Consider the following 26,529-nt stretch of genomic DNA (forward strand, 5'->3'; position numbering starts at 1 on the left):
TCAAGGCTGGGTGGTGGTCTTTGTTTTAAATTACACTTTGTTAAAGTTCAGAGTGCAATTCATCCAGTTATCTTTACCTTTACATTTAAAAGGCAAAAACAGATAAACTGTTCATATTGAGCACAGTAAACTGCCGTTTGCCTCGTCTCAGGTCGTCCTCAGTGACTGTGGAAGAAAGAGACTAGTGAGAGAGGAAACCAGGACAACATGACCAGGCTGAAGGAGCTCCAAGCTTCAGCAGCTCAGATATGAGACTCTGCATCAGGAGCAGATCGGACAAAAGATTTGGGAGATTTTCCAAAAGGCCGATCAGTTCTGAACCTGCCAGTGGTCAGTGTGTTTAATTTCTGTCAGTGGCCCCCAAAGTGGATCCTGGAGGGCCGGCATGCTGCATGTTTTAGTTCTCTCCCTGGTTTAGCACACCTGGATCCAATGATGGGTCATTAGAAGATCATTGACATGCTGGAAAGGTTGTTACTACCACATTTCTTTCAAAACCCATGGAGGGTATTTAGCATTCAATAATTCGCTTTTATCAAGAGGGAGAGCGCATAGCTCTGATGTGAGCATCTACATTTAGTCCCAGGCCCATCAATGCAACACGGCCAGCATCCATCCATCCATCCATCCATTCATTCATTTATTTATTTATTTATTTTCTGTACACCCTTGTCCCTCAGTGGGGTCTGGAGGGGCTGCTGCCTCTCCAGCTAACGTTCCTGGCGAGAAGCAGGGTCACCCTGGTCAGGTCGCCAGTCTGTCGCAACACGGCCAGCAGTAAGGCATCACTGAAGTTTACATTGTACGTCCCAACGCTGCAGAGAGAGTGACAGTGGCAACTGCACCAGCATGCTAGGTGACCTTTGACCTGTCAATAAAGTCTGGTCACCTCATGTGTGGTGATCAGACATGAGGCTCAAATTAAAATAATGGAGCAGGACAGTCTTAGAAACACTATCACAGCATTAATAATGTATTGGCATAAGAATAATATTAATGTTTTTGACCGTATAGAAAACTGCAATAAATTAGAGTTTCTGTTTGCCACAAGCAAATACTTCATTTAAAATAAGAAAATATTAATTTACATCTTATTCATTTAGTCAGCATGTTTTCACTTTAGACTAAAATAGTTTAATAACTCGGGTCATGTTCCTGGCTATATAATTAAGACTGAGGCGACGCTGAAAACAAGTCAATTGGTAAATAGTTTGAAAGTGAAGGACAAAAGGGTGGATTCCACTTTAATGCAGCAACATTCAGTTTCCTCTTTCCAAATTTCAGATAACTAGAAGAAGACTCACAGTGAGCGCTGAGGCGATGAGTTCAGCCTGCGGTAAAACATTCAGGGTTCACAAAGATACAACCGCGCCTAGGAGGAGCCTCTTCCTGCAGCTGCTCCAAGGAACATATTTAAAGAAAACAGCAAAATAAAGAAACTCACAGTTTCAGTTTCATTTGATTAAACAGCTTATGCATCATAAGATTCCTGCAGGTTTAAATAATTTCATAAGTTTCTATTTGCTGATTGAGTTCTGCAACAGTTAATTATTATTAGTTCTTTTTCTCATCTTTGTTTTCCTTCTGCTTGATTAAACCTGCTCATAATGAAGACGTTGCACTTTTCCATTGGTGAAAAATAAATATATTTTACATTCAAGCACAAAGTTGTTTTCTACCCCATGATATCCCAATAAAACAGTTTTAATAATTACAATTTAAATTCTGAATAAATGAACAAACATTTGTGGAAATTATTCTACAACTTAACAAAAATATACAAAAGGAAATAACTTATATGCTTGCTTAAAATAAAATAAATATATTAAATACAGCAGTTTACATAAACATGCTCAGCAGGAACAGGAGAAAAGATGGAAGACCCCAGAAACCATCCCAGAGACCAGTGGTGCAGAAACTGAACATGTTAACCAAAGAACAGCATGTCAAAACTCTAAAAATCAAAACTGCATTAAGAAAGTGTTATTTCATTTATTCAGATTCATTATAAAGTGATGCAAAATGTCAATCTGCAGCTTTTACTTTATAAAATCCTCTATAAAACTAATGTTTTTGTTTAATAACTACATATTATGTTGAATAAAATGTTTTATTCTTTATTCCACTTTTAAGCATTTTTATATTCTTATTTTTGTGTGAATGTACAAGCTTTGATTTCCTGTTGCGCAACAATAGCCTCTCTGGAAGAAGGAATTTATTCTGTTCAGTTTCTACTTTATTCTAATTGTAGAAATCCTGCAGGTTTTTCTGGCAGGAAAATCCACTCAAGCACTCAGCCTTCTTGACTTCATAGTGATTTATCTTGCAATAAACTACCACATAGCAAAAATATGTATTCTGTTTACTGTATCAAAATCATCCTCATGAATTCATAGTTGATCCTCTTGTAAAACATAAGACCTATGTTTCAGAGGCAAACTTTGAAGAAACATTTGACTTATTTGCTGAAAAATTCTTCACTGCTCTGGTAAACGAGGAAGAGGAGAGTACGTGTTTTTAGGACAAAAAGATGGAAGAAGCCCTAACGAGTGTTTGCGTTGAAGCAACCGAGCGTTCCTACGTGGGTCGGTGCAGAGAACCATTTGGGGAGGGGAAACGGTTTCCTCGTACCTTCTGACCAAAGGTGCTGGAATCAACACAGCTGGACAGCTGAGATTACGAACAACTTTGTGTTTTGTGTGAACAAGACCGGGATTCCCACGTTGGTTCTGGGAGCTTGGAAGTTTTGAGGAGTCTTGATTTGTGGCAAGAAACTGTCCATCCTCTGAGTTATGGTCTGAAGACCTGAAGAATTGTGGGTAATCCAGTGGATTGGATTGGATTTTCCCCAACAGTTTAAGGATAATCTGGTCTTTGTTGAAGTTCTCTAACTTGAGATCAGCCAACTCTTTTTGCAGATTCTCGATGGTCCTGTTTGCTGTATTGTCGACCTCATCAGTATCACTCGGTGGGTTTAGTAGGAGAGTGTCTTCGCAGGTGACTCTTGTTAATTCATGATCCGATGAAATTCCTTGCGTTTGCTGCTTCCGCTCAACTTCATGGACAAAAACAAACAAACATAAATAACAAACTTAATTTAGGATGATATTTATTCATAGGAGTGGAATCTGATTTTATTGCCCAGTGTAAAGGCATTAATTAGCATTGGAATAAAAATCACATTCTACATTTAAAATCTTGAGTTTCCAGTTCTAATGTCAGCTCTGCTTGTCTGTACTCAAACAACTACTGCATTAACAATATCCTTTTAAATTTTGGTTAATTTAATGAATAAAGTTCAGATTTACCATGTTTAGAACAAGCCCACCAAACGCCGAAGACACATAGTCCAAGAAAGCAAACTGCAGCTATCACTTCAACAGAGAAAACGGCGAGCTTGACGGGCCTGGACCTCATCCACTGAGCTGAAACAACAACATTCATATGAACTGCTAAAAATTTAATCGACAATTAAATCTGTTCTCAAGTGGATCCTAAATTTGTTCCAGGATCACCAAACGATCTTTGGTATAAAGCATTTTAGCCTGTTTTGCATTTTATTCTATGTTGTTTAAAGAGTCTAAGGTCATTTTTTCTCCAATAAAATGTCACAGCACAAGATTTATGTAGAATACAGAATAGTCAAAAGGTGCCAATATATTGAAATCTAACATTGTGATTAGATTTAGTGAAACCATAAAGTGAGAAGTCAGCTTTGTACCTGAAAGGAGGATTTCTGCAGTTCTGCTCTGGTTCGTCTGTGGCTGTTTGACTCTGCAGACAATCCTGTTAACACAAATCAGAGTTTAAATATATTTATCTTTTATGCTTATTGTACTAGACCTAGTTTTGTATCTTTATGGACACTTTTGGTTTTCATTTATTATCCATTAAAAGAACATTAAACATTAATCTCCCAAAATTTCTAAAACTGGCAGATTCCTAACGACTGCTTTTGAGCTCCCTCTAGTGGTAAAAATAATCAGACACAGAAAGGCCACATGGACTTATTTTAGACTTGTTAGTATTTGATCCATCAACAAGCTTTTTTGCTAAATATTTTCATGAAATGTTCACGAACTAACACTTCGTTCTCTTAAGGCTGCAATCATCACTGTTTCTGAGGCACGCATTTCTTCTTCCACTCAACTTTCTGTAACTATGCTTGGATACATCATTCTGTGAAAAGCCACCTTTTGTATCTTTTTACTGTGGAGGGGGACAATTACCATTTTCTGGAGGCTCAAGGCCTGATTTGAGTTAATTAGCTGAGACGTGTAGAAGTGACATTAATAGTTAACTTTTTCACAACATTCTTATTTTCTGAGTCAATCATTAAAATGACCAGAAATAAAATCTTGAACTATTTTCACGCTTTCAGCTGCAGCTATGATTTGATGTCAGCAGGTGGCAGAGTTTCACCATTTGCTGTTTTCTTTGTAAGGTGTGATTTTCACACACCACAATCACAAAGTGTAGTGATAATCTTTGCATTGTAACAGATAAGCAGGTCTTCCTGCAGAATGCATCTGGTTCCTGCTGGTGCGATACAAGAGAATCTCTGTTTGAATTACCAACAGAAAATCAATAAAGTCAGAACAGTTGATTGCAGTTGCCTAGAATAAACCTCAGATTCTTCCTCTGGCTAACGTAACCTCAATCTGAAGAATTATTTACCACCAAGTCACTTAAATTGGCTCTGCTAAATATCAGCAAAATGACTTTTAGTTCATGACTTCATCACTTCTAACAGGAACATGGTTGGATGAAAATAATGAAGAAAATTTGACTCTTGAGTATTTGGGAATCAAAGAAAAAAGCTTCATGCAAAACTCCAAGGTATGTGGCAAATTTTTCAATGACTTTAGTGAGTTCTTATCTTTAATGAATGTTGGTTTTGACTGTTTAATAATTGTGGAAGACTTTAACATCCATCCATCTGCTGGGATTCAACTTTTTAAGCTATTTTGAATAATTAATTGAGCTAACTGTACTGTTTGATAACTAAATGAATTGGAATGCATGTATGGTTGAATTGAAATTATTTTTGTTTGGTAATGTGCCTTGAGATGATTTCTGTTGTGAATTGATGCTGTATAAATAAAAGGGGAGCAAAAAACCTGTGAAAAATTTCAAAACTTTGGTCTGACTCGACATGTTAAACAGGCAGCACACAATCAAGGATACACTCTGGACCTGATTATCAGTCAAGGTGTAAATGTTTCCATCGTCTGTAAGTGATGCCGTCCTGTCTGATAATTTCTCTGTTATCTTAGAAAGTAAAGTTTCCGTTGGCTCCCTTAGGAAAATGGACAACACAGCAGAAACTTTTAATCAAAACTACTCTTCCGCCTTGCCTCTATTCTGTATGACTTGATAGATAATTTCCATTCTAAAATTTAATGACTTATCATCAAAATACATTAAAAAACATTGTATCAACCTTCCAGATCCGTCAGATCTTCTGGTTCTGGTCTGCTTTGCATCCCCAGAACCAAACATGGAGAAGCAGCATTCAGTTTCTTTGCACCACAAATCTGGAAGAAACTTCCAGAAAACTGCAAAGCAGCTGAAATACTGAGTTCATTTAAATCCAGGGTAAAAACTCCACCTGTTTAGAGGTGGAATATTGATACTTGATTTGTATTTGGATGATGATTTTGATGATGGGGGCAAAATCTAATGTTTATTGGTTGTTTCATAATTTTTTACTGTATTATGTCTTTTTAGTGTGAACTGCCTTGTTTCTGAAATGTGCCATTCTAATAATCTTGACTTAAATTTCTTTCTTCTCTCTTTGTTTTATACCCAGTTTAATCTTTGCGCCCCACCAGTAACTCCTGTGTGAAGTAATATCTTGCTCTATGTTCTGGTAATTGGAAAGTAAGGAAAAGAAAAGCAGGTACCTCAATCTTTCAAGTTGACAACGTTTAACAATAAGCAGGTATATAGTTGAATAGTTGGTTGGTTAATTGACTGAATGACTAAAAGAAATCCTGACTTTCTTGTTCAGAGTTGAGTAATAAGGTATAAACAGAAAAACATGAAGACTTGTTCTGCTACCTGGCTGTGTGACTCTGCACGGTGGCTGTTTGCCTCACTGTGTAACATTCAGTGGGATCTGCTCTTTGTATCTCCACAGTGTCTGTGATGTTGTTCCCTTTTTCATCCACAATCTCCATCAGCGGAGCTGGCAGCCAGCAGGTCGCCTCACAGGCCACCGTCACTCTCTGGTTCTCATCAGAATCCACTGAAAGCTTTGGATTAGACACTGCAGCTGGAGAAATTAACAAACATCTTTATCTCCATGTTAACTTCTCTTGACTCCTGCCTCCCACTTTGACTAGAGTAGACCCAGGGCTTCATGAAAAATCCTCCAGCTTTAAGGATCTGCTCGATGTTGGATGTGAGGAGTTTCAGGTAGTCAAGGTTGTTGTGAGATGTCAAGATGTCATCGACGTAGACGTCTTGTTTTATACATATGTAATAACACAGGAGTCCCTCAGGGATCCATGCTCAGTGCCTTGAATCCATCCATCCATCTTGTAACGTTAGGATGAGGTTTTCTCATGACTCACCAGCGCCCCCTTTGTTGTTGAAACCACTCACATGCAGCAGGTAACCCTCACACTCAGCATCAACGTTTGATTATTTTCTAGTGTTACTCTCAGGTAGATTTTCAGGTCTCTGATGTTCCTTCATCTGCTCAGTGACATTTTCAGCATTTGGCGATCTTTTTAGTATAAATATTTTTATACTTTTTAGACAAATGCAGATATATTTGACCTCTCGTTCTAATGAACAAGCATTTCTAAAAGAACAGGCACAGGGAAGTTTTAAGCTTTGATTCGCAGAGGCTGCGGAAAAAGATGTGGTGTTTTGAGATGAAGCTCTTAATGTGAGAATCTGTGACAGTAAGAAAGACATGAAACATGGAGGAGGAAAAGCTCTCAAACATGAAGAGAGCCCCTAGAGGTCAGTGATGGTAACATTAGTGTCACCATGTTAGAAGGTGAACCTCGTCTTAATTTTCTTGCAGCCAAAACTGTAATGGATTAAGCTAAGATTTAAGTATTATGTTTTTTAAAATGATATTGTGAGTCAGGGGGAAACACAAACAATAGGAACCAGTTCTGGAGCAAAGCTGTAGAGATTGATGGGTTAGTGCAAAAACTTCTTTGTTTAATTTCTTATGTTTAATGTTTAAGTTTTTCTATGAAAAACTAAAAAGCAAAAGTAAACATGAGGATATTGATTTAATAAGTTTACTGTTCTAGATGACTGTAGTTCAGTAGAAACATGAGAAAAATAACTTGTGGCTTTGAAGAGGTTCCTGACCTGTGCGATAGTTATACAGGTGCTCCCTCTAGTGGTGCAGAAAAGATGTTTCACACAATTCAAATCAATTCAATACAACCAAGAACTTATTTTCTAAAGATGTTTACATTTCAGACAATTTCTATTTTAAAACTGGTTTAACGGTTTGTTTTGTGTGTGTTTAAAAGTAATAAAAGAATCAAACATAGCCATTTGCTTCTTATTTATTATTATAGAGCAGAAGAAAAGTGGATACATGCAGCAAACCCTCACCAAATAAAATTTATGCACAATCAACTGAATTACATTAAAGCTAGAGGAAATCATGTCAACCTTTGGTTGATTTCAATCTAATGATTGCATTTTATTTTAGTAAAAAGCAACTCATCATTTTTTGCTTTGAGGTGGTCTCTCCTCACCACCTCAAACCACCACCTTATTAAACGTCCCAGTTAAACGCCGTTTAACTGGGACGTCATCATTTACATCATTAAAACGTAGGCAGTGAGAAAGAGAAATAAAAATAAATTAATAATAGATAAAAAGTAAAAGTAAAAACATCAAAGACATCAAAACCCACTCTAATCCTAATTTAGCCATAAGCAACTCTAAACAGGGTTTTAAGTTGAGATTTAAAGGCTACAGGGAGCCAGTGTAGGGACTTTAAAACTGGTGTTATGTCTCTATCTTCCTGGTTTTAGTCAGAACAGCAGCAGCAGCTTCTGGATCAGCTGCAGCTGTTTGATTGATTTATTAGTCAGACCTGTGAAGACGCTGTTGCAGTAATCAATGCGGCTGAAGATAAATGCATGGAAACTGGAGATTTGGTCCAATTATTTGTTCAAAGGGCTCATTATACCAACATATTTCATACTTTTCAATTGGTTATTTATAAGACTGAAAAATGTTCATTGTTTTTAATTAGTTTCATTTTCTGTTTTTAATGATTTTATTTTGCAAAAATAAAAATAGAATTGTTTTATATAACACAACAAGGCCTGTCACAATAAACAATAGATGTTGCGCAGATCTGCTCATTAGTTCAGATGTGGGTGCATGAATAGACATTTGTGTGTGTACACACACACACACACACACACACACACACACACACACACACATTAGTATGCCACTCTGCAGCACTTCTCAGCAGGTGAAAGAAATCTGGCCCAATCAGCAGCACCCTCAACTCAGGTATATAAGGAATCCACCAACCATTTTACTGGTTTTGCAACAGAGCTGAGGAAGGCGCAAACAGCCTCCAAAGCAGCATTTCATGGAAAAGGACTTATAAGGACTACCGGTGAGCCACTAACTGGGCTCAATTGAATGTAATTTGACTGTAGTTTCACATTTGAGAACTGAAATGAAGAATTTATTGAAGTAACAGTTTGCACTGCTAGTTTTATAGTTTGGTTCCACTAAATGTATGTTAAGATATCTAATGTAAAAAACCTTATGTCCTAAAAAAAAGAAAAAAAAAAAAAACTAATTCTAAAATGTGTGGATTTGTTGATTCAAATTCAACCAGACATGAAATTTAATAATTTAATACTGTGAATTTATGGTTAAAATTGTAAAAGAAATGTATGTTTAAGGTTAAAAATGAAATTAGTCATTAAGATAAATTATTAACTTTGAACCAAATGTCTAAAATGTATGTTAAAATATTTTGTATGTGTTTTGTAGGTTTTTCACCTGTTCTGTTCATTGGTTCTCACTCATTGGTGAAAATAAAAAAGATTGAGTGAATTCCTGAAGTCTTCAAGTCCTCCTTTTCAAGTGTAGGAAGCCATGAAATTATAGGGCACTTGACAATAGATCAATTAATCGCATGATAAATTAAAAGAAACTCAATCATTTTCATTTGTTTGATTTATATTTTTTCTCTTTTCTCTCATTTTACCAAAAACTGAATAATAAAAGTTTTCAGTCCGGTGTTTTGGTTGCAATTATCCCTTTATTTAATTTAATTTTGTTTACAGAGATTTCATGATTTATTTTATTTGTTGATTCTGTTTGCTGCTTGCTTCTTATTTATTATCACAGAGCAGGAGAGAAACTGATTACAGTAGCAAACTATCACCAAAGATTTAAAGCACAATCAACTGGATTATATTTAGACGTAATAATATCAACTTTTGACTTGTGTTTAAGGTAAAATATGACGACTGATTACAAGAAAAAGCAACTCATCATTTTTTGCTGGATGTTTGACCTGCAGATTTAGTTGGCAGGACGAATCTTCATGCTGATGCTCTTCAGGGAGTAATCATATCCCTTCCAGTGATACCATTCCACTCCAACATTACGGAGAGTCTTGTCAGCCCCCCAGCGATAAACCCCATTAGGGTTTGCATGGTGACAATTATTGTACCAGAAAGCACCCAGATAGGATTTGGCACAGTTGCCGCTCGGCGGGTCCTGGTCTTTGTCAAAGGTGGAAAATTTCTGTCCGTTGTGATAGGCAAGGCTGTCTCCTGCAGAAATCATTACAGGACATGAAAACTATATGAATAAAAATAGACAATGAGTTGAAAACTTAAATATTGAAAAAAAAACTGTCATCAGACAAAAATAAGATTGTAATTTTTATATATTAAAAAAAATACTGGTTTTGTAAAAAGTTGTTTATGTTTTGTGAAATACATCATAAGAAGTTATGTTAATCTCTTACTAGACTATTAGCAGTGAGATCAATTAAATTTACTTTGATCAGGTTTTTTGCTGTGACCTGCCAACATCAATCTGTTTGCTTCAGAACCATAAGAACAAACTCTGGGTATAGATATCACTGACACAACACATTTAATCCAATGGAAGTGGTTTCTTATGAATCCTGAATGGTCTAATTATAGCAAATTAGCTTTATTAATATTATAGATGTTATACATATGTAATAACACATCCATCCATCCTGTCTAGTAACGTTAGGATGAGGTTTTCTCATGACTCACCAGCGCCCCCTTTGTTGTTGAAACCACTCACATGCAGCAGGTAACCGTCACACTCGGCATCAACTTTAAATGAGGAGTAAAGGGCAAACTTTTTGTTTCCTTCAAAGTCCTCCATGTCGACCATCAGTTCCTGGTTCTGAAGTCGTGTCAACTCATGGATGTTATCAAGACCTGCACAGACATGAAAACCATTAAAATTGGATTTTTACTGAGACTTTCACACACTAAGTACTTAGTTGGGTCTCCTTCTGCTCAGGTTACTGCAGCAATGCAGAGTGGCATGGAGTCAATCAGTCTGTGGCTTTGCTCAGGTGATATGAGAGCCCAGATTTTTCTGATAGTGACCTTCAGCTCTTCTGAATTGTTGGGTCTTCACTATTGTGTCTTCCTCTTCATGATACCCCAGAGATTTTCTATGACGTTAAGGTCAGGTGAGTTTGCTGGCCAATTAAGATCAGGTACCCCCTGATCCTTAAACCAGGTACTTTGGCTCTGTGTGCAGGTCCCAAGTCCTGTTTGAAAATTAAATCTGCATCTCCATAAAGTTGGTCAGCAGCTGGAAGTGCCCTAAAACTTCCTGGCAGATGGCTGTGTTGACCTTGGACCTCTGTGTGTGATGGTTCTTGAAGCACTGACTCCAGTTTTACTCCACTCTACATTTCTAAATGGGTTTTGTTTCACAATGCCCTCCAGGTTGTGGTTATCCTGATATATTCTAATTTTCTGAAATACTGAATTTGTAGTTTTAATTGTTTGTCAGCACAGGGGCGGAGCTATGGGGGGCTAGGGGGGCAGCAGCCCCTGGGGAGGGCCAGGATGGGAGGCAGAATATGACTTCAGAGATCCAAGTCTGTGTCACGTCTGATGAGGGCTGAGGTGGGCACTCTCCTGTTGAGTACGGTGCATATAGATTATATAAAGGAGTCATCCAGTAGATCATATAGTAGGCTGCCGCCGCCATTGTTGACTCATGGTTGCTAAAAACTTTACAAGACCGACTGATTTTAGTGACGAAGTCGGTGTAAAATATTGAATAAAATATTGTGCTACATGACTGGCTTTATTTTCACTCTTACATTTAACCTTATGACATACAAGTTTATAAGTTGATTGCCAATATTGTCTCCAAGTGTATTCTGGGTAAAACACATTACTAACCATCCACAACGTCATCAGTCAGATACTTATGAACAGATTGTAAAGTAGGTAGATTGGAGTATTTTTACAACAAATATGAGTGGCTTTTATTAGTATTTTATAAAATCATGTTTTCATGAGTTGATTATTTTGGGTATAAAGGGCCCAGTTATTAGCCCCGCCCCCCCGGCCCAACGCCACTGTGTCAGCAATAATCATCAACACTAAGAGAAGTAAACATTTGAAATATATCAGTCTGAGTGTAGAGAATGAATATAATATACAAATGATACTTTTTGAATTCAATTACTGATTTAAATCAACTTTTTCACGATATTCAAACTTTTTGACTTGCACCTGCACACCATCACTTAGCAACACAATAGTGAAGAAGTGAGTCTAGAAAATAAACAGATGTTGACAAATGTAGCTATAATTATGTTATTATTGTCCAAATTAAATAAACAAACCACACATTGACTGTTCAGGTTTGTGTCTCACCCAGCCAGTACTCTCCAGCAGCGTTTCCAAAGCCTCTCTTGTACTCGGCCCAGGGCCTGTAGAAGTTTACGGAGCCGTCCATCCTCCTCTGGAAAACCTGGACAAACAAAGGAATCTGTTCAAGGAGTGAACTAATTTCTCACTTACACACTCAGGCTGAAAAGGAAGTGGGTTTTACCAACTCTGAATTGATATCAATAATCAATATTTAACATGACAACATTTACTAAGTCTTATTTTTAACAGGGAGGTGAAAAAGGAAAGAAAATAAAGACTCTTCTTTCAACAGGACTTGATGTTTGTTGGATGAAAACCTCCAGGAACCTTCAGATAAACCAAGTTGTTCTGCAATCAGAGTTCATGTTGAGTAGATGTGGACACTCACCGTCCAGCGTCCTCCCTCTGAGGTCATGTCACAGTAAGCCTTCACACAAACACACAGATTAATTGGGCTGCAGTAGATATAATATATAGTGGAACAATATATATTATTACTGTCTCAGTAACATGTGAACTTATAATTAAATAAAATGTCATCTCAATAAATAACTGCTTTAGTTGCAGGTGAAACAAACTGGAGCTTGAACTGAATCAACAACATATTAAACATCAAGAAATTAAGTTTCAAATATCCAGTTTAAGTAATATGTGTGAAGACGAGTCACATTGAAGGCAGATTAACCTCCAGTCAGGTTTGGTGATGCACAGAACTCTAATCTGGATCTTCATTCTCATGAACAAACCAAACTTAAAGTTCACCTGAACAGCAGATGTAGATCCACTTGGATAGATGGTGTACACTCCACTGGGGAGTTTATTGTCCACATTGTAGAGGTCATTACAGTCAGCTGGCAGTTTGACCTCTGCACAGCTGACCAGCAGTGGAGCCAAGAGGAGGAGAACTGATGACAGCTAGAAGACATGGCAACTTCTGAGCATCAAAGAACATCCATCTAGTCAGATTAACCCTGATTAACATCCATCTAGTCAGATTAACCCTGATTAACATCCATCTAGTCAGATTAACTGATTAACATCCATCTAGTCAGATTAAACCTGATTAACATCCATCTAGTCAGATTAAGTGATTAACATCCATCTAGTCAAATTAACTCTGATTAACATCCATCTAGTCAGATTAAACCTGATTAACATCCATCTAGTCAAATTAACTCTGATTAACATCCATCTAGTCAGATTAACTGATTAACATCCATCTAGTCAGATTAAGTGATTAACATCCATCTAGTCAGATTAAACCTGATTAACATCCATCTAGTCAGATTAACTGATTAACATCCATCTAGTCAGATTAAACCTGATCCCTGTTCCTTGTCCTGCATGTTGTGCTGCCAGATTTGCAGCCTCAGACTCTCAGACTAAGGCAGATTCTGTCTTAATGGTTTTATTCATTATGCAATAACTCCAGTTCAACTCATTTGACCAATCCTGTTCAGGAATGGTTTTTCCAGAGCCAATTATATGCAGGGAGTTTTTAAACAAATGGCTACTGTAACATTTCAAATAATCAAAGAGCAATGCAAATGTTTTTTTTTTTGTTACATATTTTATTGAGCACTAATGTTTCATAATTTGTTAAAATTTTATCCTTAATGTCTCTGAGATTGTTCTTACTTGGATCACGAGTGGAAAACTCCAAGCCTCAAGGACCTGCGACTTTTAGCTGACCTACAATATTCATCTTCACAGTGATGATTGATTTACCCAAGAATCTTTACAGTTGAAAATACAAGCTTACCTTCATCCTTACTGTTGAACTGGATAAAACTGAAAACCTGGAGTCAGTGTGGATCACTGCTGAAATGTAATACAATAAAAATAAATAAAGTTTAGTGGTGAAAAACAGTTTAAATGAATTCATTCGTTCATCTCTCACCTGCAGCTGGAATGAACTTGATTCAAAACTTCTGCTTCTGCTCTGTGTCTCTGAATTTCAGTCACCGTTATTTATGCCTGCAAATGTGATGATGTGTCACCTCACCTGATTATCAGAAATCTAAATTAAACATCAGCTAATGAAGAAAACCAGTTTGGCTTCATCATTTTACAAACAAATACAAATATGGGATACAGGATGCAGGATCTTGGCTGAGCGTGAAAAGCACTGGGACATCAGTCTAAGGAAGATATAAACAAAGATTCATCACGACAGGCTTCCAAGAAATATTTGCTCTTTTCTCTCAGCTGTGGCATCAGGCCTTTAATTCAATGGACCAGCTTCTGTGTCCTGGTACCAGTCTGACCCAACTGTTTAAGCAATGTAAATAAACTGGGATAGTTTAGAAACTATTTATAAAAAGTTTTTAATTTGCCTAACCCTCTATGGCATACCGTTGCTCTAAGGCAACAAACCACATTTCTGTACCTCACGTTGCTCCTTTATTTTATTTTTTGGGAGGAATGATTTAAAATACCTTCAGACATAATTTTGTCCAAACAAAAGAGGTATCGAGGTTCATGTGACCTTTTATTTAGAAGAGGAGCAGTCCTTTTTATGAAGCAGAGGTGCATGCTACACCTTGCCTCCTACTTGTAAGTTATACATCACTTTTCTTCATGTTTAAATTTGGGTCACTCTAACTAAAAATATTTCCATATCTGTGAGTATGTAAAGAAGCATTATAGATCATTTCAAGACAATTTTTTTTAATAATTTATATGCTAAAACTGTGGTTTTTTTTGTTTGTTGCCTCAGGGCAACATTGCGCAGTTAGGGCCCTTTTGCTCAGACAATATTATTCTAATGTGATGATATTCAATTGATTACAAAATAATTATCACAGTCAATTTTTTTTACTTTATTATTGACTAACAGCAACAGGAGATGGATGCAAGATCATTTCATGGACAAAATGTGCATGGTTCATAAGCTGGGGTCATTCCCAATGAAGACATGAGGATCCACTGTACAACCATTGTTTCATTGGTTGTTTATCCTCAAAACTGACTTCAGTCCCAAAGAGAGATAAGCTGGTCATCAGTGAACTAATGTACTTATTCCAAGGCAGGCAAAGACTGAAGCAATACCTGCCAAACCCAAAAATATGGGTCTTGAGGGAACCTTGCGTGACTGGAGTAGATGGTGTTCCTTACAACCTACACAGGGCGAGCCGTACCACCACCAAATCTACCAGATATGGGAGCTGGTGGAAATGTTGTCCTTTGCTTGGCTCAAATTCTAACAAAAAATCAGAACTACAAACTCTTATAAAAAGAACCTGGAGCCCTAAGTCCTGTTACTGATGTGAATCTGGTCGCTACAACCCATAGATAATCAGATAACCAGATGGTGATTCCCAGGTACACCAATAATCAAGTGCCAAAAATGTGATACACACTTTTTTTCACATCAGCAAGCAATTCCTTCCTGATGTTTAGCATATAATGGGGAAAAAGACTAATTTCAACATCCTTAGTGATTCTAACTCTGCCAACCATACACATGTACAAACATACAAATGCTCGTTTTAGTAATTTGTGCAAATGTACCATTCATTAATGAAAGTTAGTTCTTTATTTTATATTTGGTGATTTGGAACCATGTCTCATTTATTTTTGTCAAAAAAAAGTATTTTATGAATATAGTTTTTGTTTGATTTGTATTTCATTTCTCATAATCACTGTAGAAAACTTGGAGTTTTAGACCCCTTGTAGCGCAATGTTGCCCTGAGGCAACAAACCCAAATCCGGTTCCGGGAGATGTCAGGGTCCGATTTTATGATTGATATGTAATTAGGGACCAACAAGCTCCCAAAGAATGCAGGAAAATATTTTTTCCCCAAAAAAACAAAAAGTCATGCCATAGAGGGTTAAGAAAAATTCACAGTGGCACAAAAAAGATAAGAAATTTGATCAGCAAACCTGATGCAGAATGATCCGTCTTCTTCGCCAGCCAAGAACCTTCAGTCCTTACTGCAGAACCACTGGATATTTATAGAGCTTTTAGTCTTGTCACATCCACAAAATGAGGAAATTATATGGGTAGAAATGACCTGATAGTTCACATCTAGTTCAACAGGAACTTAAAGTTGTGACTAAGTCTATGCAATCGGTTTCTCAATGTGGGTGGTGGTTTTTGTTTTAAATTACACTTTGTGAAAGTTCAGAGTGCAATTCATCCAGTTATCTTTACCTTTACATTTAAAAGGCAAAAACAGATAAACTCTTCATATTGAACACAGTAAACTGCCGTTTGCCTCGTCTCAGGTCGTCCTCAGTGACTGTGGAAGAAAGAGACTAGTGAGAGAGGAAACCAGGACAACATGACCAGGCTGAAGGAGCTCCAAGCTTCAGCAGCTCAGATATGAGACTCTGCATCAGGAGCAGATCGGACAAAAGATTTGGGAGATTTTCCAAAAGGCCGATCAGTTCTGAACCTGCCACTGGTGAGTATGTTTAATTTCTGTCAGTGGCCCCCAAAGTGGGTCCTGGAGGGCCGGCATGCTGCATGTTTTAGTTCTGTCCCTGGTTTAGCACACCTGGATCCAATGATGGGTCATTAGAAGATCATTGACATGCTGGAAAGGTTGTTACTACCACATTTCTTTCAAAACCCATGGAGGGTATTTAGCATTCAATAATTCGCTTTTATCAAGAGGGAGAGCGCATAGCTCTGATGTGAGCATCTACATTTAGTCCCAGGCCCATCAATGCAACACGGCCAGCATCCATCCATCCATCCATCCATTCATCCATTCATCCATTCATTCATTCATTCATTTATTTATTTATTTATTTTCTGTACACCCTTGTCCCTCAGTGGGGTCTGGAGGGGCTGCTGCCTCTCCAGCTAATGTTCCTGGCGAGAAGCAGGGTCACCCTGGTCAGGTCGCCAGTCTGTCGCAACACGGCCAGCAGTAAGGCATCACTGAAGTTTACATTGTACGTCCCAACGCTGCAGAGAGAGTGACAGTGGCAACTGCACCAGCATGCTAGGTGACCTTTGACCTGTCAATAAAGTCTGGTCACCTCATGTGTGGTGATCAGACATGAGGCTCAAATTAAAATAATGGAGCAGGACAGTCTTAGAAACACTATCACAGCTTTAATCATGTATTGGCATAAGAATAATATTAATGTTTTTGACCGTATAGAAAACTGCAATAAATTAGTTTCTGTTTGCCTCAAGCAAATACTTCATTTAAAATAAGAAAATATTAATTTACATCTTATTCATTTAGTCAGCATGTTTTCACTTTAGACTAAAATAGTTTAATAACTCGGGTCATGTTCCTGGCTGTAGAATTAAGACTGAGGCGACGCTGAAAACAAGTCAATTGGTAAATAGTTTGAAACTGGAGGTCAAAAGGGTGGATTCCACTTTAATGCAGCAACATTCAGTTTCCTCTTTCCAAATTTCAGATAACTAGAAGAAGACTCGCAGTGAGCGCTGAGGCGATGAGTTCAGCCTGCGGTAAAACATTCAGGGTTCACAAAGATACAACCGCGCCTAGGAGGAGCCTCTTCCTGCAGCTGCTCCAAGGAACATATTTAAAGAAAACAGCAAAAATAAAGAAACTCACAGTTTCAGTTTCATTTGATTAAACAGCTTATGCATCATACGATTCCTGCAGGTTTCAATAATTTCATAAGTTTCTATTTGCTGATTGAGTTCTGCAACAGTTAATTATTATTAGTTATTTTTCTCATCTTTGTTTTCCTTCTGCTTGATTAAACCTGCTCATAATGAAGACGTTGCACTTTTCCATTGGTGAAAAATAAATATATTTTACATTCAAGCACAAAGTTGTTTTCTACCCCATGATATCCCAATAAAACAGTTTTAATAATTACAATTTACATTCTGAATAAATGAACAAACATTTGTGGAAATTATTCTACAAATTAACAAAAATATACAAAAGGAAATAACTTACATACTTGCTTAAAATAAAATAAATATATTAAATACAGCAGTTTACATAAACATGCTCAGCAGGAACAGGAGAAAAGATGGAAGACCCTAGAAACCATCCCAGAGATCAGTGGTGCAGAAACTGAACATGTTAACCAAAGAACAGCATTTACTTCAAACAATAAAACAAAAATAAAATTGTGCACTTTAAAAGCAGGAGCATAAAAACATGAAACTGGATGCAACTACAATAAAAACATATTTGTAACATATTTGGAGATAAACTATTGCACACATCCAATGTCTTTGCAGCAGGACAGAAGCCACCTCTGTGCATGAGAGGGAATATTTCAATTAAGAAATCACGTTAGTTTCTAATCTTCATCTTTCAACAGGAACAAACTTTAGAGAAATCTGTTTCATCTGCACTACGATAAACTCTGATATCTATCAAAGATTATTTTAGTAGAAAAAGCAGCAGAGGAAAATGTCAAAACTCTAAAAATCAAAACTGCATTAAGAAAGTGTTATTTCATTTATTCAGATTCATTATAAAATGATGCAAAATGTCAATCTGCAGCTTTTACTTTATAAAATCCTCTATAAAACTAATGTTTTTGTTTAATAACTACAGATTATGTTGAATAAAATGTTTTATTCTTTATTCCACTTTTAAGCATTTTTATATTCTTATTTTTGTGTGAATGTACAAGCTTTGATTTCCTGTTGCGCAACAATAGCCTCTCTGGAAGAAGGAATTTATTCTGTTCAGTTTCTACTTTATTCTAATTGTTGAAATCCTGCAGGTTTTTCTGGCAGGAAAATCCACTCAAGCACTCAGCCTTCTTGACTTCATAGTGATTTATCTTGCAATAAACTACCACATAGCAAAAATATGTATTCTGTTTACTGTATCAAAATCATCCTCATGAATTCATAGTTGATCCTCTTGTAAAACATAAGACCTATGTTTCAGAGGCAAACTTTGAAGAAACATTTGACTTATTTGCTGAAAAATTCTTCACTGCTCTGGTAAACGAGGAAGAGGAGAGTAAGTGTTTTTAGGACAAAAAGATGGAAGAAGCCCTAACGAGTGTTTGCGTTGAAGCAACCGAGCGTTCCTACGTGGGTCGGTGCAGAGAACCATTTGGGGAGGGGAACCGGTTTCCTCGTCCCTTCTGACCAAAGGTGCTGGAATCAACACAGCTGGACAGCTGAGATTACGAACAACTTTGTGTTTTGTGTGAACAAGACCGGGATTCCCACTTTGATTCTGGGAGCTTGGAAGTTTTGAGGAGTCTTGATTTGTGGCAAGAAACTGTCCGTTCTCTGAGTTGTGGTCTGAAGACCTGAAGAATTGTGGGTAATCCAGTGGATTGGATTGGATTTTCCCCAACAGTTTAAGGATAATCTGGTCTTTGTTGAAGTTCTCTAACTTGAGATCAGCCAACTCTTTTTGCAGATTCTCGATGGTCCTGTTTGCTGTATTGTCGACCTCATCAGTCTCACTCGGTGGGTTTAGTAGGAGAGTGTCTTCGCAGGTGACTCTTGTTAATTCATGATCCGATGAAATTCCTTGCGTTTGCTGCTTCCGCTCAACTTTAGGGACAAAAACAAACAAAAATAAATAACAAACTTAATTTAGGATGACATTTATTCATAGGAGTGGAATCTGATTTTATTGCCCAGTGTAAAGGCATTAATTAGCATTGGAATAAAAATCACATTCTACATTTAAAATCTTGAGTTTCCAGTTCTAATGTCAGCTCTGCTTGTCTGTACTCAAACAACTACTGCATTAACAATATCCTTTTAAACTTTGGTTAATTTAATGAATAAAGTTCAGATTTACCATGTTTAGAACAAGCCCACCAAACGCCGAAGACACATAGTCCAAGAAAGCAAACTGCAGCTATCACTTCAACAGAGAAGACGGCGAGCCTGACGGGCCTGGACCTCATCCACTGAGCTGAAACAACAACATTCATATGAACTGCTAAAAATTTAATCGACAATTAAATCTGTTCTCAAGTGGATCCTAAATTTGTTCCAGGATCACCAAACGATCTCTGGTATAAAGCATTTTAGCCTGTTCTGCATTTTATTTTATGTTGTTTAAAGAGTCTAAGGTCATTTTTTCTCCAATAAAATGTTACAGCACAAGATTTATGTAGAAGATGATGGTTATCCTCCTGGCTGTGAACTGATGCAAGGTTTGCCCCCAAGTACAGACAGTGTTTCTACAGATAAACACATAATGATGTGCTGAAGAAGTAGCTGGACTTTAATTAAGAACTGTACATTAAAAGACAGCAAAAAAAAAAAAAAAAAATTAAGAGAACATTGTTTTTGGAAATCACCTCAGCTGCAGCCCAAGTCTTGACATCGGCAATGTAGCGGAAACAGCGATTGTTGATTGCAGTCCAGTCAGTGGGACACTCAACAGACCTCCTTAGCAAATTAACTTGTTCTGACAAACAAATGCAATAAGGCCTTATAGCAAGTAGGGCTGTGTAATAATGTCGATTTTGAGATATATTTTCTTTCCTAGAAAAAAAATCAATATTCATCCGCAAGTATCGTAACATCCAACTGTCACCTTGTTCACTCACTGCTTGCTTCGCCGGGAGAGTGATTAGGTCATCAGGCTTAGAGTGATTCCTTCAGATGTTAAGTGTCAAGGTTAAAAAGGTATCAGACTATTCAGAGCATGGTACTTGGTGCACTTTATTTACAGTTTGCACTATTTCAATTAAAAGAAACATGTTTTCTCACCACTTCTGATTCATTTTGTGCAGCTGTCGACTTTACGTGTGTGTTCATGTCCAACCAGAGCCAAGTATTGTGCAGTTGGTGTTTTTAATCAGTTTTCAGTTACACTAATTCAGTCCAACTCTATAACAGTCACCAAAATCACTCTGTCCTTCTAAAATCTTTCAGAAAATCGCAAAAGTGTATTGAATTGTATTGTTTGATGAATATCGTTTTGTGAGCAGAGTAAGTATCGGGTATTGTATCGTGAGATTATTGTATTACTACAGCCATAATAGCAAGCCTCTTATTTGTGACAGTTGGCAACATCAAAATGATGTAACGTTAAATTTATTTGAAAACATATCTCTCACATTGATGAGAAATAAGTCAGTGTGTACTCCGAAAGTGGAGTGCAGTGGAGACATTTTAAGATAAGCCTACTAAATAATATGGAGAATACATCATGTTTCAATAAAATATTAGACAAGAAGATACATTTTAGAGTTTACGTTTTGGGCACTAATGTAGAGGAAATAAAAACATCCACTGACCGTCACCAGGAGAGCCATCATCTGGGGCTTTAGATCTTTTAAACAGGAGTTGGTATGTTTGTCACATTATTGTTTCTTTATATATAATAAATACTCACCGTCACCATGTGCCAGTGAACATTTCTCCATTATGGAGAAAAGGAGGAAGAACACAGCCAACTTCATGGTGCAGATGACGACACGATGCAGATTTGCAAGCTGAAGAAAAGACAAAACAAAGCATGCATGTTAAGAAAATTCAAACAATGGTTCAAAAAAGACATTTCATCAGCAAACCTGATGGAGAATGATCTGCCTTCTTAGCCAGCCAGCACCTTTAGTCCTTACCGCAGAACCACTGGCTATTTGTAGATCTTTTAATTTTGCTACTTTCACAAGTAGCAATTTCTATCCAATTCCAATGATGAAATTGGATAGAGCGCACTGTTCCAAACAAACTGATGAGCAGCCATCTCAGGACGCTAACCAAAGTCTCCAGAGTTAAGATTTCAGAGTTAGAGTACAGTGTTGATACTTCAGTGTTGTTTTCACCATAAATTACTCACTAAAAGTGTAATAACCAGCAGTACCAGATGCATTTTGTCCCAATTTGTCCCAAAGTAAACACCTCTTACCTGAAGGACAAAGTTGTTGGCTCTGCCATGCTCTGGGGTCTGGCTACTGATTTGCTGATTGCTTGTTATTAAATGAGCAGTGATCAAAGTGATTTGTGGAAAATAATTGGAAAAATGGTTACAAGTTGTCAGTGGGGAACATGCACAAGACATGCTTTATTTAAGCATGTTCTATATATTTATAGACTTTATTCCATTTTCAAGACAGTAGTCTGGATAAATACCTACAGCGAACCTAAGAAAAGCTAAATACAGTGATTGACAGTATTAAAGCAACATGTCCGTATTAAGGTCTTGTCATCATTGCATCATATGCATATGCTGTACATATTAAAAGTAATTATAAGTTTTGATGTATCACAAACAGCAATTTTTTTTAGTTAATAGGAAAATTGCAACATTTTTAAGCCAACATGTTCAACTAATCCTGGAATCCTTTATCAGTTTAACATCCTCAGGTGAGGATGGGAGAGAGAGAGCAGGACAAGCTGTTCCTCTTCCTGCTCCAGGACAAGCAGTTTCAGATAAAAATATTTAGATAAAATATTATCTAATGTTTTCAGACAAAAACGCTGTAACACATTATATCAATTCTAAAATCAGATTAAAACAACAAAAAGTAATAAAGTAAAAGCCTAAACGTGGAAACCCCATCATATGATAAGGGTCAAAATGATAAGGATTTATTTTTAGAGAGTTGTAACTTTTCAGATAAACCCAGCAGCTCTTGGCAAAGCGTTTGCTCATTCTGCCAGTCAGAGGACTGACCTCAGACTTTGGTCAAGGTTTGGTAACACTAAAACTAAGTCCAGTGAATGCTACATACAATGTTGACTTCAATCAAAGGAGATGATAATGTATTTTTTATGTAGTTAAGCACTTGAGTTCAATAAGTTGAGGGCCTCTTTAGATACAAAGGTTTTAAAAATTGACTGAGTTCGGTGGTACAGTGTGTGGAGCCTGTACAGATGGGCCCTGGTCCTCGACCCAGCTCTGACGGGTTCGACTCTCGACCCGTTGATCTTTGCCACAAGTTTTCTCTTTGCTCTCATATCTCACTTTCCTGTCAGTCCACTGAAAAACAAAGACAAACAAAATCCTTAAAAACAAAACAAACTTAAGTCATTTGAAGTAAAGTGACAGGATTGACCAGCAAGGTGTCCCACAATGCATTTTCTGGTTTTTCCATGTCCAATATGGCTGCAGTTGAAGTGTTTTAACTTTAAGGTAAACGTTCAAAGCACCAGGGTTTTTATGGAAAATATTGTGGTTTTAAAGGCAAACATTTCTGATTTTCTATCTGCTCTTCTCTCCACCACACCAGCTGTTGGCTAGTGGTAACGCTCAGCCTCTCCCGATTCAAACTCATCTCATTAAAGTAAGAGTTAAACAGCTAAATGTGATTGAAATATTTGCTACCTTCAACAACAACAAACATAACTTGCGTCTATAAAAGCAATGCAGCCAGTTTAGCTAGTTTTGATTTACAATTCATAACGAGGCAGTTTATTATGATTCAGCCAAAGTAATGAAACGAACTGCTGTCTGATTTTTACTGTTAATGTATTTCTTCCTATTGTGAAAGTAAATAAAATGTGCTACAGGTCTTTTTCTTTAAGTTTTTACTTACTGGAAGATCTTTTGGTTGTGCTGCAGAGCCACAGCTAGCTCCTCATTTCACTGCTCTCACTGAAAAGTGACGCTCTCTGTTTAGTGGCCATTTTTGTCACTTTGTGACAGTAACTCTCCTGATCGATCTGATTGGCTGGATTTTCAACTCCGATCCAACCACAGCCTGCTATGGTTTGCCTAACTGGCCAAGCTTCTTTTTTTTTTTGTTTTGTTTTCTTAGTCATAATCATTAAAATGACAAAAAATAAAGACTTGAAATATGTTTTTCTGCTGCAGTTACTGTGTGATGTCAGCAGGTGGCAGAGTTTCACCTTTTGGTATTTTTTTTACACATTAGTAATGGTTTAATTTAATTGCCTCTTAAAGGTATCAGATGAATCTCTTTTATCCTTTGTTGCATTTCAAAACCACACATCTGAACATATCAACATCTGTAACCCTGCCTGACATCAGATGCTACAGAACAAACTATTATTACAAGCAAATGGGACAGAGAGATAACTAAAGTAAACAGAAGTGTTGAACTTGAGCCTGAATGTTGGAGCCGAAGCAGATTAGTTAACGAAAGCTGGAAATATCATCTTACATGGATCAGTGTGAAATTAAATTAAAGCATTCCACTCAATGACTCAACATGTCAAACAAACTCAGATGTATTTTAGAAGAAACAACATGTAGCAGCTCCACTTTAAATGTTGTTACACATTAACTATATATAGGAAAGTGTTTTACTAATTATTAAATCCAGAGGAAATGACTTCAAACTTTCTTCCACACATGCTTTTTAATGAGAGCAGTCCCAGGACAAAGTAAAGACAAAAATACATCACCAGGTGATAGAAAGTAACTTTTCTCTGCTTTTTTGATGAAAGAACCTCAAGTTTGACTAAAACTTGTAATAATGTGACATTTATATTGTAATAACTAACACAGTGTTAAAAATAATTAAGAAAACAGAACAACACATAGTCAGAATAAACCACACACCATCGTGTTTTGATTCCTCAAAGTTTTATTCTTGCTAAGCCAAAGAACAGAAGAAAGTTTTGCTCAGATGATCTTTTATTATAACTCATTCAGTCTGATCTCATTACAGAGAGACAATCCAGCTGCTGTTTGCTTGTCGCTTCATTCCTTAGGTTGCATTAAAGACAGAAATGATATGAAGTGAAGAAGCAGAAATATCTTTATAAAGTTGCAAAAAGGCAGGTAAACAGAAACTCCTAGCATTCATCCTCCACTGGTTCTGTTTTACACATAAGGCCTCTTTGGGAACCTTTTTTTCAGATCTCTTTGGCGCAGACAGAAGGCCGACGGAAATCACACCAGGAGTCATCCCAGCACTTTTCATCTATGAGCAACACAACAAATCAGTCAAACATCACATAATGAAAACCTGAAGTGACCTAACAAGATGACTGAAAAGGATTATTAACTAAACTAATTTGCAACAATAAATTATCTTACGTTTTTGCTGTTTATGTAGTAAATATACAGTTTTAACCAGACATTTAATTACACAGAATATAAAACAATGTCTGAAGTTAAATCAGACCAAATGTCTTTGTTTTAAGGTAGTTTGAATTGTCAAAAGTATTTCTATCTGCTAAATGCCATAAAACAATTTTTTTTGGAGATTTCTTTTGTAATTTTCTCCAAATTCAGAAGTTTACATACATTTGGTCAGTATTATGGATAACTATCTTTTGAACTGAATGAGTTTGATCAAATGTAAACTTCTGCTTTCAACTGTATGTGGAGGTCAACTAAAAAGTTTATATGCAAAGTAAATAAACTTTTTACTCATCAGTCCTTATACCAACAGAAAAGCAGACATGACATTTTCTTTACCTGAATAATTAATCTGTAGACAATGCTGGCTGGAAAAACGATTATCAGGCTGCCATGGACACCAGTTTGTGTAGATCATCGAGCTTCCATCGCTCCACAACCAAGTCTTCTCCTGCAAGACAAAGTTCAGCAGATGATATGTTTCATTCAATGTCTTATAAAATATTTCACAACTAAAGTATCCTGGTAGAAATACCTCCTCCTCATCAGAGCCTCCAATCCATGCTGTTTTGGACCCGTGACCTGCTGCAGCTATCAGATTCTGAACCTGATGGTACTCGTACGCGTTGTGAACTGATGCAAGGTTTGCCCCCATGGACAGGCAGTTTTTCTACAGATAAACACACAACAATTAAATGAAGTCTGTTTTATTTCTCACTGTGAAATAAAGCAGAGCAGCAGGAAATAAGAGCACAGTGTTGTTGGAAATCACCTCTGCATTTGCCCAAGTCATGTCATTGGGAACATAGAGAAAGCAGCGACTGTTGATCAGAGTCCAGCCAGAAGGACAGGTGATGGATGTCTGGATCGAGTCAAAATGTGCTGATGAAAAACAAACACAGGCTTCCAGTTAACTGGTTTATGTGGCATGAGTTTGAGAATAACTTTATTTTGTGACATATTATAACATCAAAATGATGCAACAATAAATTTATTCTAAAACATAATGCCCACATTGACGAGACATAACACAGTGTGTACTTTAATTTATTTAATACTCACTGGCCTGAACGACCACAGAGGAAACCAGGAGGAACACAGCCAACAACTTCATGGTGGAGATGATAAGATGCAAATTTGCAAGCTGAAGAAAAGTCAAAATAAAGCATACATGTTAATGAAACTGACATTGGCACTAATCAGCAAACCTGATGCAGAATGATCCGTCTTCTTATCCAGCCAGAACCTTCAGTCCTTACTGCAGAATCACTGGATATTTATAGAGCTTTTAGTCTAGTTACATCCACAAAATGAGGAAATTATATGGGTAGAAATGACCTGATAGTTCACATCTAGTTCAACAGGAACTTAAAGTTGTGACTAAGTCTATGCAATCGGTTTCTCAATGTGGGTGGTGGTTTTTGTTTTCAATTACACTTTGTGAAAGTTCAGAGTGCAATTCATCCAGTTATCTTTACCTTTACATTTAAAAGGCAAAAACAGATAAACTGTTTATATTGAACACAGTAAACTGCCGTTTGCCTCGTCTCAGGTCGTCCTCAGTGACTGTGGAAGAAAGAGACTAGTGAGAGAGGAAACCAGGACAACATGACCAGGCTGAAGGAGCTCCAAGCTTCAGCAGCTCAGATATGAGACTCTGCATCAGGAGCAGATCGGAC

At 37.1% G+C, this 26,529-nt stretch overlaps 3 protein-coding genes and 1 long non-coding RNA gene across 5 annotated transcripts; all 4 read right to left on the reverse strand.

Annotated features, from left to right (window-relative positions):
* Positions 1 to 1,622: 1,622 nt before the first annotated feature.
* On the reverse strand, positions 1,623 to 6,638 carry LOC106909773 (uncharacterized). Its single transcript, XM_088015201.1, has 5 exons — positions 6,610 to 6,638; positions 6,064 to 6,297; positions 3,722 to 3,786; positions 3,309 to 3,425; positions 1,623 to 3,055 (listed from the first exon to the last, which is right to left on the reverse strand). The coding sequence occupies exons 1-5, from the start codon at positions 6,636 to 6,638 to the stop codon at positions 2,478 to 2,480; spliced, it is 1,023 nt and encodes a 340-aa protein (XP_087871327.1). The 3' UTR covers positions 1,623 to 2,477.
* Positions 6,639 to 9,257: 2,619 nt separating this feature from the next.
* Positions 9,258 to 13,927, reverse strand: LOC148154334 (microfibril-associated glycoprotein 4-like). 2 transcript variants are annotated; one of them, XM_088015795.1, is made up of 7 exons: positions 13,810 to 13,927; positions 13,672 to 13,727; positions 12,672 to 12,824; positions 12,298 to 12,336; positions 11,913 to 12,009; positions 10,275 to 10,445; positions 9,258 to 9,797 (listed from the first exon to the last, which is right to left on the reverse strand). In XM_088015795.1, exons 2-7 carry the CDS (start codon positions 13,675 to 13,677, stop codon positions 9,544 to 9,546), a joined length of 720 nt encoding a protein of 239 aa, XP_087871921.1. In that variant the 5' UTR covers positions 13,678 to 13,727; positions 13,810 to 13,927; the 3' UTR covers positions 9,258 to 9,543. The 2 variants fall into 2 exon arrangements, with proteins under 2 accessions (XP_087871921.1, XP_087871922.1); XM_088015796.1 differs by having other exon boundaries at positions 13,672 to 13,730; positions 13,810 to 13,905.
* Positions 13,928 to 17,633: 3,706 nt separating this feature from the next.
* LOC148154335 (uncharacterized) lies at positions 17,634 to 19,969 on the reverse strand. The gene is made up of 2 exons (XR_015766145.1): positions 19,640 to 19,969; positions 17,634 to 19,386 (listed from the first exon to the last, which is right to left on the reverse strand). It is a non-coding gene; the product is annotated as an uncharacterized LOC148154335 (long non-coding RNA).
* A 4,363-nt stretch (positions 19,970 to 24,332) lies between these two features.
* LOC148154336 (ladderlectin-like) lies at positions 24,333 to 26,156 on the reverse strand. The gene is made up of 6 exons (XM_088015816.1): positions 26,059 to 26,156; positions 25,913 to 25,994; positions 25,623 to 25,732; positions 25,386 to 25,520; positions 25,190 to 25,301; positions 24,333 to 24,689 (listed from the first exon to the last, which is right to left on the reverse strand). The coding sequence occupies exons 2-6, from the start codon at positions 25,962 to 25,964 to the stop codon at positions 24,622 to 24,624; spliced, it is 477 nt and encodes a 158-aa protein (XP_087871942.1). The 5' UTR covers positions 25,965 to 25,994; positions 26,059 to 26,156; the 3' UTR covers positions 24,333 to 24,621.
* Positions 26,157 to 26,529: the final 373 nt, after the last annotated feature.

This window comes from Poecilia mexicana, unplaced genomic scaffold (genome assembly GCF_051168715.1).
Source record: "Poecilia mexicana isolate PSO_F unplaced genomic scaffold, ASM5116871v1 scaffold_18, whole genome shotgun sequence".
In the NCBI taxonomy this organism is placed as follows: Eukaryota; Metazoa; Chordata; class Actinopteri; order Cyprinodontiformes; family Poeciliidae; genus Poecilia; species Poecilia mexicana.

Excerpts from the sequence above, each read along its gene's own strand:
- LOC148154336 (XM_088015816.1), bottom strand. The coding sequence starts at position 25,964 with ATGAAGTTGTTGGCTGTGTTCCTCCTGGTTTCCTCTGTGGTCGTTCAG. Across the intron at positions 25,302-25,385 it reads GAGGCTCTGATGAGGAGGAG|GAGAAGACTTGGTTGTGGAG; the intron begins GTATTTCTACCA and ends TTTGTCTTGCAG. Across the intron at positions 24,690-25,189 it reads TCTACAGATTAATTATTCAG|ATGAAAAGTGCTGGGATGAC; the intron begins GTAAAGAAAATG and ends TGTTGCTCATAG.
- LOC148154334 (XM_088015795.1), bottom strand. Across the intron at positions 12,337-12,671 it reads GATCTACATCTGCTGTTCAG|GCTTACTGTGACATGACCTC; the intron begins GTGAACTTTAAG and ends GTTTGTGTGAAG. Across the intron at positions 12,010-12,297 it reads CAGAGGGAGGACGCTGGACG|GTTTTCCAGAGGAGGATGGA; the intron begins GTGAGTGTCCAC and ends TTGTTTGTCCAG.
- LOC106909773 (XM_088015201.1), bottom strand. The coding sequence starts at position 6,638 with ATGCTGAGTGTGAGGGTTACCTGCTGCAT. Across the intron at positions 6,298-6,609 it reads GTGAGGGTTACCTGCTGCAT|ATGTTTGTTAATTTCTCCAG; the intron begins GTGAGTGGTTTC and ends ATGGAGATAAAG. Across the intron at positions 3,056-3,308 it reads GTGGGCTTGTTCTAAACATG|TTGAGCGGAAGCAGCAAACG; the intron begins GTAAATCTGAAC and ends TTGTCCATGAAG.